This window comes from Schistocerca cancellata, chromosome 7, assembly GCF_023864275.1.
Source record: "Schistocerca cancellata isolate TAMUIC-IGC-003103 chromosome 7, iqSchCanc2.1, whole genome shotgun sequence".
NCBI classification, from domain to species: Eukaryota; Metazoa; Arthropoda; class Insecta; order Orthoptera; family Acrididae; genus Schistocerca; species Schistocerca cancellata.
Window position 1 is genome coordinate 299814569 of NC_064632.1, and position 13828 is coordinate 299828396.

General features: G+C 40.0%; 1 protein-coding gene across 4 annotated transcripts in view; it reads right to left on the reverse strand.

The window, feature by feature from the left end:
- LOC126092021 (mannosylglucosyl-3-phosphoglycerate phosphatase) overlaps nucleotides 1–13828 on the reverse strand; it is a 202693-nt gene that overhangs the window by 13789 nt on the left and 175076 nt on the right. For all 4 annotated transcript variants that reach the window (XM_049907410.1, XM_049907408.1, XM_049907409.1 and 1 more), the window contains one exon: nucleotides 3288–3516. In XM_049907410.1, coding sequence (XP_049763367.1) covers nucleotides 3288–3516 — 229 coding nt within the window. The remainder of the gene's footprint in view (nucleotides 1–3287; nucleotides 3517–13828) is intronic.

Genomic DNA, 13828 nt, shown 5'->3' on the forward strand with positions numbered 1-13828 from the left:
GTGTCAGATTAACCTCCAATCATTCTTTGCATACATTCAGCATCCCCTGGTAGTCCCATTTGGTAAGGGTTCCACACACTTGAGCAATATCCTAGGATGGGTAATCACATGAGAGTTTTGAGATTAATCTCTTTTGTAGACCAACTACATTTTTCCTGTATCCCACCAATGAACCAAAGTCTGCCACCTGCTTCAACCATGACTGAGGCTACACGATAATTCAGTTTCCTATTCCCACAAATTCTTATGCAGAGGTATTTGTATGAATTGACTGATTCCAATTGTAACTCATTGTTACTGTAGGCATTTGTGGAGTTCACAATTTTACATTTCGGCAAGAAATTTTTGACCAGGGATTAAAAATGTAAAAACATATTGGCAAAATTTAGTAAATGTTGATGGAGGAATGGGACAAATTATATTTAATAATCTGGCTATAATTTACAATTTCCTGCCTCATTTCACAATTACTCTTCACTATCCATGTGATAAGAACTTTGAAAGACACATGAAACCTTGCATTTTCCACGTTGTATGAAGGACACTGAATTTGTCTTCAGTAAAAAAAAGTTTTACTGCAAAAACATTTTAGAATATTAAAAAGATAAAAAAAGCATTAAGGGTTTGCACCATACTGCAGCATTGTCAAAAGTGAACATTGCATTAACTGCCAAGTAACAATGAGCCTCAAAGTCATGAATTTAGAGTCTGCAATTTATATGTATTGCCACCAAACTTCTGTCTGGACAATAAGGGCATTCATAAAAATATAGCTCCTAATTTTAAATTGAAATGTTTCTTTTGTGAAGAAAATGCGAGCCTACTACAGAAAAAAGTGATACAACATTATTTTGTTATGAAACTGAATACTTTTCATAACTGCAAAGCTTGGTATCAATAAAAACTAGCCTAAAAACTATCACACTTACATTTATCCTGTAAATGTCAACAAACATACCCCTGTTCAAAAATGCAATGTTGGGAAAAATTCTTGTTTTGCATAACAAGATTTTATATACAAGAGGTGATCAAAAAGCTTCCATTTGAATGCCGTACAGTACAGAACTGTTATGTCAATTAAGAAAATCACGATGAGCATTGAGGCAAACATCCCACTGACACACTATGTTGAAGATAACCATTAGGTAAAACACGGCGTCCTACCATGTGAAGAAATCTGTAATTGTCTGCTGCATATTCCTTATCTGACAGGAATTGTTGACCCTTCAAGACCTTTTTCAAGGGACTGAAGGCATGATAATAGCATGGGGAGAGATCAGGAAAATAGGGCAAGTGCTCAATCATCTCCCAACAGAGTTGGCAAATTTTTAGCATTACGAGTTTTGCAGTATTGGGATGTGTGTTATCATGAAGCAACAGCACCCTTGTCACAGTTTTCCCCAGACATTTTACCTTAATTGCACATTCTTTGTTCTCTGATGAATGTCAACGGGTGTTTGTCCTTTGGCAGCCATGAATATAATGACATGGATAACATTGGTCCTGTTTGGATGCATTTGATAACAACATTGCCGTAGTTCATGTTTTCATATTTACTGCTATCACATCAGAAAGACACGTATGCCACACTAATCCCTTGCCTTCGTGTTAGTGCTTACATACCCACATCGGAGTTGTGCTATATTGCATATACACTGCAGCAACACCCTCAAATGGGAACTTTGTGATTACCCCTTAACACGGATCAGCCAGAACAGCCAGCCTCTGTGGCACAGCGGTTCTAGGCGCTTCAGTCCAGAACCGCTCTGCTGCTATGGTCACAGGTTCGAATCCTGCCTCGGGCATGGATGTGTGTGATGTCCTTTAGTTATGTTTAAGCAGTTCTAAGTCTAGGGGACTGATGAACTCAGATGAACTCAGAAGTCCCATAGTGCTTACAGCCAGAACATTATGATCACCCAACTAATAGCTGGCATGTCCACCTTTGGCATGGATAACAATGGTGACATGTCATGGCACAGTAGCAATGGGACCTTGGTAGGTCGCTGGAGGGAGACAGCACCACATCTGCACACAAGTCACCCAATTCCCGTAAATTATGAGCAGGGGGGGGAGGGGTGATTAGCTCTGATGCCACATTCAATCACATCCCAGCTGTGTTTGATCGGATTCAGATCTGGTGAATGGCAGGCCTGTACGTCAATTGAAACTTGCACATCTTTCTTGGACCACCCCATCACACTCTTGGCCTTGTGACATGGCACATTATCTTGTCAAAAAATACCACTGCAAATGGGAAACATGATCATCATGAAGGGGTACATGTGGTCTGTAACCAGTATGTGAAACTCCTTGGCCACCACGGAGTCATGCACAATCTCCACTGGAACCATGGGTGCCCACATGAATGTTCCCCAGATCATAATGGGGCTGCTGCCAGCATATCTCTATCCCACAGTAGAGGTGTCAAGGAGCTGGTTCCCTTGAAGATGATGGATTTGTGCTCTTCTATTGACATGATGAAGAAGATATTGTGATTCATCAGACCATTCAATGCTCTGCCACTGTGCCAATGTATAGTGCCGGTGGCGAGGAGCCCATTTCAGTCATACCTACCAATGTCATGTTGTTAACACGTGGGTCGTCAGCTGCACAGGCCCAGTGTTAGGACTGTTTGGTGCACTGTGTGTTCACACACACTTGTACTCTGTCCATCATTAAAGTGTGATGTTAGTTCTGCCACAGTTCACTGCCCGTCCTCTTTTACCAATCTGTCCAACCTGCGACACCAAACATCTGTAATGAGGAGTGGCCACACAAAACCACAATGTCTGGACATGGTTTCACCTTGGTTTTGCCAAGTGTTGATGACACTCACCACAGCATTCCACAAACACCCGAAAAGTTGTGCAGTTTCCTAAATGTTCATGCCAAGTCTCTGGGCCATCACAATCTGGCCTTTGTCAAACTCAGATAGATCATGTGCCTTCCGCATTCTACACACTGACAGCTTGCTCACTGATATTACGTGCTCCATGCATGTGTCCCACCAGCAGTCCTTCCTCACCGGGTGACACTGCTATCACCTGGACAAGCTTATATTGATAGTAGGTTGGTTTTAATAACACTCAGGCCGATCAGTGATATGAACTTTGGGTACCAGAGTGCAGAGAGAACCCACATCCACTGAAGCATTATTACAATAAAGAACACACTGTTATATTTATGAATACTCATTCCAGTAATACTTATGTACAAAACAAATTAACAAAACAAAAAATAATTTAGTACCAAAGCAGTAACTATGTCTGTTGAAAGTTACTGACCTGATCAGTAAGGATCACTATTCGACCCTCAACACGTGGCATCAATTGACAGGACTCATGCTCTAGATCATCGAGACTGGCACGCCGAGTTAGACGGTTACGTGGTTGAGGAGGTGGACTCGGGGAGTGTCGAGGCCCTTCACCAGAGCCTACATCTACAGTAGTTGAGCGGCGGAGTGGCGTAGGTCCATCCAGTTCACCACCATCCAACATTTTTACTAGGCTGTGTCTGAAAGCATATTGGATCCTATTAATGACTGTTATTTGATACAATTTTACATAACATTGCTAAACACAAGTTACCTCTTTAAGACATAATGTCATGATGAGCTGCAGCCCTTCACTAAAGCTAACATGTCATTCCTCTGAACTGCAGCAGATACACCTTGCTGAGTAAGTAATGGTCTACTTCATTGCTACATGTTGAATACTGCATAACAATCTTATGCTCTCCATGACGGCACATTAATATTCGTCTAATTGCAGGAACAGAATATACTAACTGAGAAATTTTTCAACAACAGGACCATCTCAGTAACAATGTCTTACTACTAACAAATAAGACAGAACTACCCCTCGAGGCACTGTCACAACTGATGCAGATTGAAAACTGAGAATCTTTATATGTTGACTGCACAATGGGGGGCAATCGTGAGACTAATACATTTAACTTATTGCAGGTCAAAAACAAATGAAAGGCACACAATCTGCACAGAAAGAGTGGTATTTGCCTGTTGATTTGTTTTTGGATAATAAAAATAAATCTTAATTAGTTAGTGATGAAAGTCACCTAATCTTTATTAATTATTTGCCTCTGTATAATACTGTGCAAATGAAATTCTAATAGCTGTTTTGATAATAGGCAATAAAGAATACGAATGCTGCAAAAGCTACTGATAAATTAAATTTACACAGCATGGCATATCACTACAAAATCTTTAGGTTTAGGTGCACACAACAAAGCAGTCATTAATTAGTCTGGAATCTGTACAGTAGGAACATATTTGTAGTGTAAGCACAAATATTAGCTATTTTTTTTTCTTTTTTCCACGCATTTGGACAAATTTTGTTTTGGTTTCCAGTGCAATAATGCATACAATTTAAGACAGGTCGAGACATAATTGTGCTTTGATATGTGTACTTTGATTTCTTTCATAAATACAATACATATGTAACTGATGTCAAAAACTTAAAAACTGAATCTTAAACTCTGCGAACAGGCTCTGAATACCACTTGATGTCGACAGGCTACCATGCCATCCTCTACGATGTGGCATCACGGATACGGTACATAGGGTCCTTTTTAACATAAATAACAGCAGATTGTTATAAGGTAGAGTCTACCAGTGGTGAAAATAGTTTGTTGTCTTCCATCTGGTGTGGATGCATACATTTGAAGTTTACCACACCAACTAATAACTGGCCACACTATGTTCAGAATGATTTTACTTGGTAACATCTGATGCTGCAAACAAGGCACCAGCTATCAGAAAGCACTGGCACGGCCTCTTTGAGCCCACTAGTTTGCAGAGCCATTGCAGCCAAAGAGATCAATATTTGTATGTCAACATGTCATTGCATAGATTGTGTAAAAAATGAGCCATGTACCAGAATATAACTAATCTCATAATAAGCTTTAGTAGGCATACAGCAAAACATTTTAACAGCTTCATTCCATCACTGTTGCTCGATGTTAGTTTTTAATTCTCATTCTCTGTCCATGTTTCCTCTTCTCAATTTAATGGCAAATAATACATGCTCTTATTCATCCTTAATGATTATGAATTTCTGATCAGATCAATGCATTGTTTGGTTTTGAAATGTTGCCATGGCAAAACTGACTGCAAACTAATTTTTTTGCCTCAGTTAGCCTCTTACATTTGATGACATTAGGCAGCAGATTAAAAATTTGAATGTGATATCACTGAATCTTGCTACATGAAATTTGTCAACAAATCTGCCCAAAACTTTCAGACTATATATTCCATATGGGTCTAATCACTTGAGTTTATTTGCATGTATAGAGTTGTCTTCATTGTACTGTACACATGGGGATTTTGCTAAATCAAGACAAACTGCAGGAAACAATACATGAGAGGGTAAGGAGCAAAAAAGATCATATGGAGTATGACTGGAAATGGACTGATGTTTATGCTACCAAGGTGATTATTAATTCATCATGCCTGTACAGTACAATGCAGTGCCCAACATTTTGTGTGAGACCACCATTAGACAAGACATTTGAAGTGGCTCCCAAGGGCCTCCAAGCATTCACGAACATGACACACAGTGAATGACGCACACATTCAAATGTGCCACCCTGTAATTGAATGGCATCACAGGCAGTGTGAATGTGTTGTTCCAGTGTCTGCTTGTCCATTATAGGCTCCACATACGACACGTTTTTCTGATTCCCCCCACAGGTAGAAACCTAGAGAGTTGAAACTGCTCCGATAAGGATGCACCACTGCTGATGGTTTACTGCTACTGTACCGTGGGGAGTCTCCACAGCCCGCAGGTGAGCATTATGAAGGTTGAGAATTGTGGAGAGAACAAATCCATTGCCATGGAAGTGAATCCATAGGTAATAAGACCTCCACAAGTTGTGAGTGATATGGATAGTGGCAGCTGTTGTGGGGAAAGTTCTACATAGTCACCTGGCTTGTAACGTGCTGGCAGGTCACTTGCCTGGTGCTGATACTGAAGTCTTCTTGTACAGGGTGCAACACCTGCTCCACCAAGGCTTGTGTATGTCCCAGGCACACCCACCTTAATGGTTACCCATTACTGTAAAGAAGCCCTTTCAGCAAAATCATCCTATATGCAGATAGCTCTGCAGATGATGAAGAAATTGAAGAAATGTATGATGAAATAAAAGAAATTATTCAGATTGTGAAGGGAGACGAAAATTTAATAGTCACGGGTGACTGGAATTCGGCAGTAGGAAAAGGGAGAGAAGGAAACGTAGTAGGTGAATATGGATTGGGGGTAAGAAATGAAAGAAGAAGCCGCCTGGTAGAATTTTGCACAGAGCACAACTTAATCATAGCTAACACTTGGTTCAAGAATCATGAAAGAACATTGTATACATGGAAGAAGCCTGGAGATACTGACAAGTTTTAGATAGATTATATAATGGTAAGACAGAGATTTAGGTACCAGGTTTTAAATTGTAAGACATTTCCAGGGGCAGATGTGGATTCTGACCACAATCTATTGGTTATGACCTGTAGATTAAAACTGAAGAAACTTCAAAAAGGTGGGAATTTAAGGAGATGGGACCTGGATAAACTGACTAAACCAGATGTTGTACAGAGTTTCAGGGACAGCATAAGGAAACAATTAGCAGGAATGGGGGAAAGAAATACAGTAGAAGAAGAATGGGTAGCTTTGAGGGATAAAGGAGTGAAGGCAGCAGAGGATCAAGTAGGTAAAAAGACGAGGGCAAGTAGAAATCCTTGGGTGACAAAAGAAATACTGAATTTAATTGATGAAAGGAGAAAATATAAAAATGCAGTAAATGAAGCAGGCAAAAAGGAATACAAACGTCTAAAAAATGAGATCAACAGGAAGTGCAAAATGGCTAAGCAGGCATGGCTAGAGGACAAATGTAAGGATGTAGAGGCTTATCTCACTAGGGGTAAGATAGATACAGCCTACAGGAAAATTAAAGAGACCTTCAGAGAACAGAGAACCACTTGTATGAATATCAAAAGTTCAGATGGAAACCCAGTTCTAAGCAAAGAAGGGAAAGCAGAAAGGTGGAAGGAATATATAGAGGGTCTATACAAGGGCGATGTACTTGAGGACAATATTATGGAAATGGCAGAGGATGTAGATGAAGATGAAATGGGAGATATAATACTGCGTGAAGAGTTTGACAGAGCACTGAAAGACCTGAGTCGAAACAAGGCCCCGGGAGTAGACAACATTCCATTAGAACTACTGACGGCCTTGGGAGAGCCAGTCCTGACGAAACTCTACCGTCTGGTAAGCAAGATGTACGAAACAGGCGAAATACCCTCAGACTTCAAGAAGAATATAATAATCTCAATCCCAGAGAAAGCAGGTGTTGACAAATGTGAAAATTACCGAACTATCAGTTTAATAAGTCACTGCTGCAAAATACTAACACGAATTCTTTACAGACGAATGGAAAGACTAGTAGAAGCCGACCTCGGGGAAGATCAGTTTGGATTCCGTAGAAATGTTGGAACACGTGAGGCAATACTGACCGTATGACTTATCTTAGGAGAAAGATTAAGGAAAGGGAAACCTACGTTTCTAGCATTTGTACACTTAGGGAAAGCTTTTGACAATGTTGACTGGAATACTCTCTTTCAAATTCTAAAGGTGGCAGGGGTAAAATACTGGGAGCGAAAGGCTATTTACAATTTGTACAGAAACCAGATGGCAGTTATAAGAGTTGAGGGGCATGAAAGGGAAGCAGTGGTTGGGAAGGGAGTAAGACAGGGTTGTAGCCTCTCCCCGATGTTATTCAATCTGTATATTGAGCAAGCAGTAAAGGAAACAAAAGAAAAATTCGGAGTAAGTATTAAAATCCATGGAGAAGAAATAAAAACTTTGAGGTTTGCCGATGACATTGTAATTCTGTCAGAGACAGCAAAGGACTTGGAAGAGCAGTTGAACGGAATGGACAGTGTCTTGAAAGGAGGATATCAGATGAATATCAACAAATGCAAAATGAGGATAATGGAATGTAGTCAAATTAAGTCGGGTGATGCTGAGGGAATTAGATTAGGAAATGAGACACTTAAAGTAGTAAAGGAGTTTTGCTATTTGGGGAGCAAAATAACTTATGATGGTCGAAGTAGAGAGGATATGAAATGTAGACTGGCAATGGCAAGGAAAGTGTTTCTGAAGAAGAGAAATTTGTTAACATTGAGTATAGATTTAAGTGTCAGGAAGTCGTTTCTGAAAGTATTTGTATGGAGTGTAACCATGTATGGAAGTGAAACATGGACGATAAATAGTTTGGACAAGAAGAGAATAGAAGGTTTCAAAATGTGGTGCTACAGAAGAATGCTTAAGATTAGATGGGTAGATCACATAACTAATGAGGAGGTATTGAATAGAATTGGGGAAAAGAGAAGTTTGTGGCACAACTTGACAAGAAGAAGGGACTGGTTGGTAGGAAATGTGTTGAGGCATCAAGGGATCACCAATTTAGTATTGGAGGGCAGCATGGAGGGTAAAAATCGTAGAGGGAGACCAAGAGATGAATACACTAAGCAGATTCAGAAGGATGTAGGTTGCAGTAAGTACTGGAAGATGAAGAAGCTTGCACAGGATAGAGTAGCATGGAGAGCTGCATCAAACCAGTCTCAGGACTGAAGACCACAACAACAACATGCAATGTTCTGCTTGTTCTTTCACAGGGTTAATAGTTTTATTTAACTATTGTTGTCAGGGTAGGTTTCGGCTTCATGGCAGCCTTATGTCAGTTGTAAGAGTATGCTTCTGACATCTACTTATTTGTTCCATTTTGTACTTGCTGCACAACTGTGTTTCCCAATTTTTGTGAATCTATGGTCACACTGGTTGACCCACTTTCTGAATGAAATTCTCACTTATCATATGCATGCATCTGCAAACACTGATAATCATCATCATCATCATCATCATCATTTAAGACCGATTATGCCTTTCAGCGTTCAGTCTGGAGCATAGCCCCTCTTATACAGTTCCTCCATGATCCCCTATTCAGTGCTAACATTGGTGCCTCTTCTGATGTTAAACCTATTACTTCAAAATCATTCTTAACCGAATCCAGGTACCTTCTCCTCGGTCTGCCCCGACTCCTCCTACCCTCTACTGCTGAATCCATGAGTCTCTTGGGTAACCTTGCTTCTCCCATGCGTGTAACATGACCCCACCATCTAAGCCTGTTCGCCCTGACTGCTACATCTATAGAGTTCATTCCCAGTTTTTCTTTGATTTCCTCATTGTGGACACCCTCCTGCCATTGTTCCCATCTACTAGTACCTGCAATCATCCTAGCTACTTTCATATCCGTAACCTCAACCTTGTTGATAAGGTAACCCGAATCCACCCAGCTTTCGCTCCCATACAACAAAGTTGGTCGAAAGATTGAACGGTGCACAGATAACTTAGTCTTGGTACTGACTTCCTTCTTGCAGAAGAGAGTAGATCGTACCTGAGCGCTCACTGCATTAGCTTTGCTACACCTCGCTTCCAGTTCTTTCACTATGTTGCCATCCTGTGAGAATATGCATCCTAAGTACTTGAAACCGTCCACCTGTTCTAACTTTGTTCCTCCTATTTGGCACTCAATCCGTTTATATTTCTTTCCCACTGACATTACTTTCGTTTTGGAGATGCTAATCTTCATACCATAGTCCTTACATTTCTGATCTAGCTCTGAAATATTACTTTGCAAACTTTCAATCGACTCTGCCATCACAACTAAGTCATCCGCATATGCAAGACTGCTTATTTTGTGTTCACATATCTTAATCTCACCCAGCCAGTCCATTGTTTTCAACATATGACCCATAAATAATATGAACAACAGTGGAGACAGGTTGCAGCCTTGTCTTACCCCTGAAACTACTCTGAACACTTCTACGGCAAATAATGGAGAAGTGTTATGAGTGGAACAGGGAATTGTATCTATGCTTTATAGATCTAGAAAAGGCATATGACCGGGTTCCTAGGAGGAAGTTATTATCTGTTCTACAAGATTATGGAATAGGAGGCAAACTTTTGCAAGCAATTAAAGGTCTTTACATGGATAGTCAGGCAGCAGTTAGAGTTGACGGTAAATTGAGTTCATGGTTCAGAGTAGTTTCAGGGGTAAGACAAGGCTGCAACCTGTCTCCACTGTTGTTCATATTATTTATGGATCATATGTTGAAAACAATAGACTGGCTAGGTGAGATTAAGATATGTGAACACAAAATAAGCAGTCTTGCATATGCGGATGACTTAGTTGTGATGGCAGATTCGATTGAAAGTTTGCAAAGTAATATTTCAGAGCTAGGTCAGAAATGTAAGGACTATGGTATGAAGATTAGCATCTCCAAAACGAAAGTAATGTCAGTGGGAAAGAAATATAAACGGATTGAGTGCCAAATAGGAGGAACAAAGTTAGAACAGGTGGACGGTTTCAAGTACTTAGGATGCATATTCTCACAGGATGGCAACATAGTGAAAGAACTGGAAGCGAGGTGTAGCAAAGCTAATGCAGTGAGCGCTCAGCTACGATCTACTCTCTTCTGCAAGAAGGAAGTCAGTACCAAGACTAAGTTATCTGTGCACCGTTCAATCTTTCGACCAACTTTGTTGTATGGGAGCGAAAGCTGGGTGGATTCGGGTTACCTTATCCACAAGGTTGAGGTTACGGATATGAAAGTAGCTAGGATGATTGCAGGTACTAGTAGATGGGAACAATGGCAGGAGGGTGTCCACAATGAGGAAATCAAAGAAAAACTGGGAATGAACTCTATAGATGTAGCAGTCAGGGCGAACAGGCTTAGATGGTGGGGTCATGTTACACGCATGGGAGAAGCAAGGTTACCCAAGAGACTCATGGATTCAGCAGTAGAGGGTAGGAGGAGTCGGGGCAGACCGAGGAGAAGGTATCTGGATAATGCCATGGCCCTAAATGTAGGAACTCATTGTTAATCAATTCACTGAAGCGAACACTTTTGGTAGGTCACAGAATATTCCTGTATCCTTTTTTACCTTTACATGTTGTGGAGCATATTGTCTGAGAAAACTCATTGATGGCAGTAAAGGCAGATAATGAGCTACCTGAAGTGTAATGCCATCTTATAACAGTGTATGGCCCTATGTCTAAATTCATACTCTCCAATTTACTGTGGTTGGGGTATTTCCCATTGTATAACAAATTATGGTTTCTTCACATTCCAATTGTATACAGAGCATGTGTAGAACAGCTGCTAAGTGCCTCAATGCATCTTGTAATTAGTCTAATCTTGTCTACATAGTACCTACAAGAGTTTTACATATGGGCATGCAGTATATCCCTAGATTCTTTACTTAATACTAGTTCTTCAACATTTGTAAATAGGCTTTCATGGGATACGTATCTTTTTTATTCAAGTGCCTAATAGATTAGGTTGTTATGCATTTTCACGATTCCCTCCTGTATGTCGAGCAAACCTGTCATCATTTGTGCCTCTTTGAACAGGTTCAACATCCCTATTAGTCCTATTTGGTACTTTACCCATTCACTTGGACCATATTCTTGGAGTGCTTTGTAAACAATCCTTTGAGCAGGGATGTTTTCCAAATGTATTGAAATATGCTGAGATAAAACTATTATTCAAAAAGGGATGACAGAAGATATGGGAATTCTCTCTCTTCTGTCAGTCTTGTCTAAAGTGCTTTTACATGAAAATTAAGTGCCAATATCTATGGTGCAAGATAGTAGTGTCTTGTCAACCTCTAAGCTCAATATCTTGTTCGTCGTGGGCAGGTATTGATACTGTTTCTCAAGTGGACTGGGGGGAGGACATGAAGACACGCATGCTGCATGTTTATGGGCGTGGAGACAGTTTTCTGGGCAGACTAGAGGGAGCACAAGCAACACTCTGTTTTGCCGCTCTGATTTTATGTTTCCCTAAAGTATTTCAGGCAAATGCTGGGATGGCTGCTTCAACATGGTCATAACCAACCAGCTGTCCTATCCTCATATAAACATACTTATACATTCTATGTTTATATACATTTTGAGTTATTTATCTTCATTGTGTTATAATAACAAACCCTATATAACTGTAGGATGATCCCTGGATGAATAAATCAAATGAAATATGACAGCAAAACAAATTCAAAAATTTGTAATAAAAGTGACATAAAAATTGGATTCCAACAAGGAAAAAGCACTCTGAATGCCATCAATGAGTTTTCTCAGGTGATATGCTCCACAACATGTAAAGGTAAAAAAGGATACAGGAATATTCTGTGGCCCACCAAAAGTGTTCGCTTCAGTGAACCAGTCCTGTAGGGACTACTTCATCAAGTATAATTTCCTGACTGTGTGATCACTGCATGTCCTTAAAACAATTATATTAGTAAAAGAGAATGAAAAAATAAGAATAATGAATAGAGACATTCACCAGTTATGATAAATACTCAGTCAGAGAAGATAATATAACTGGACTGATAAAAACATCTACTCATCAAGCAATGACAGGAGCAAAAAACACATACAAAGGGTAAAGAAATGTGCAAGCTTTTGGAGCCACTGGCTCCTCCTCCTGGTAGAAGGGTTGAAGGGGTAGGAAGAGTGATGAAGGAAAAGAACCAGTCAGGTTTAAGAAATGGGGAGAGTTTGGATAAGTTTCCCAGAACTCCATACCAAGGGACACTTATCAGACAGAAAGGAAAGACTCTTCCTCTCTAATCTTGTATTGAAATGTCTGCTGACCCAAGATTCTGAACAACTTTTCCGAAAGCTCTCTATTTCCTAAGCATTGCCTGTACATTTCTTTCATCACTTTTCCTTCCCCTTCAAGCTTTCTGCAAAAGGAGGAGCCACTGGTCGCAAAAGCTTGCAAGTTTCTTTAACCTTTACATGTGTTTTCTCCTGCTGATGCTTAGTGAGTAGATTTTTTTATCTATGTATGCCAGACAAGGCATGTCTGGAAAGTAATTTAGAAAAAAATCCATAAAAAGATATTTTTTTCAAACCAAAATTTATTTTTACAAGAAAGAGCATTTCTTAAAATAGTTTTCTACATAGTTGTCACCATTGCTCAGATATTTGCAAAACCAACTTTTCCATGCATTTTTCATAGGAAGATGCTGCCAGTGAAGATAGCCACTTCTGATCACCACTTTTTGCATCATCCCTGTCAAAGCGCCTCCCTTCAAAATCACACCTCAAATTCAAGAACAAGTGGTAGTTAGAAGATGTGAGATTGGGGCTGTATGATGGGTTATCAGGCTGCTCTCAACCAAACTGCTGAGTAATGTTTTGAATGACACCAGCAGAATGGGGATGTGTGTTGTCATGCGGCAACACAATGCCCTGACTAAGGATTCCATGCCTTTTGTTTTGAACTGAGTGCTGAAATTTTCTCAATGTTTCATGGTATTGTATCACATTGACAAGCAGAATGCCCTGTCTGTCCCAGAACAGAGTGCACATGATTTTTTGTACTCACAACATTGTTTTGAATTTCTGTTGGAGGATCACGAGCCCTTGACTCCATAGACTGTTGGTTCTATTCAGGAGTGATATGACAAACCCAAGATTCATGACCAGTCACAATTCTGTATCCTTCATCACTCTATCATGTAAGAAATGTCAAATCAGTGCCAAGTTGCTTCATTTTGTGGACATCCATAAGCATTTTCGGAACACAACAGGAACACAATGTGTGAAATTTTAAGAGATTTGTGACAGCCACATGCAAAGCAGTTTTTGAAATTTGTGTAAATTCATCACAAAGTGTTCTTATTGTGAACCATCTTTTAATGAATTTTCTCATTCACTTTCTCAACTATACCATCACTGAGAACAGAAA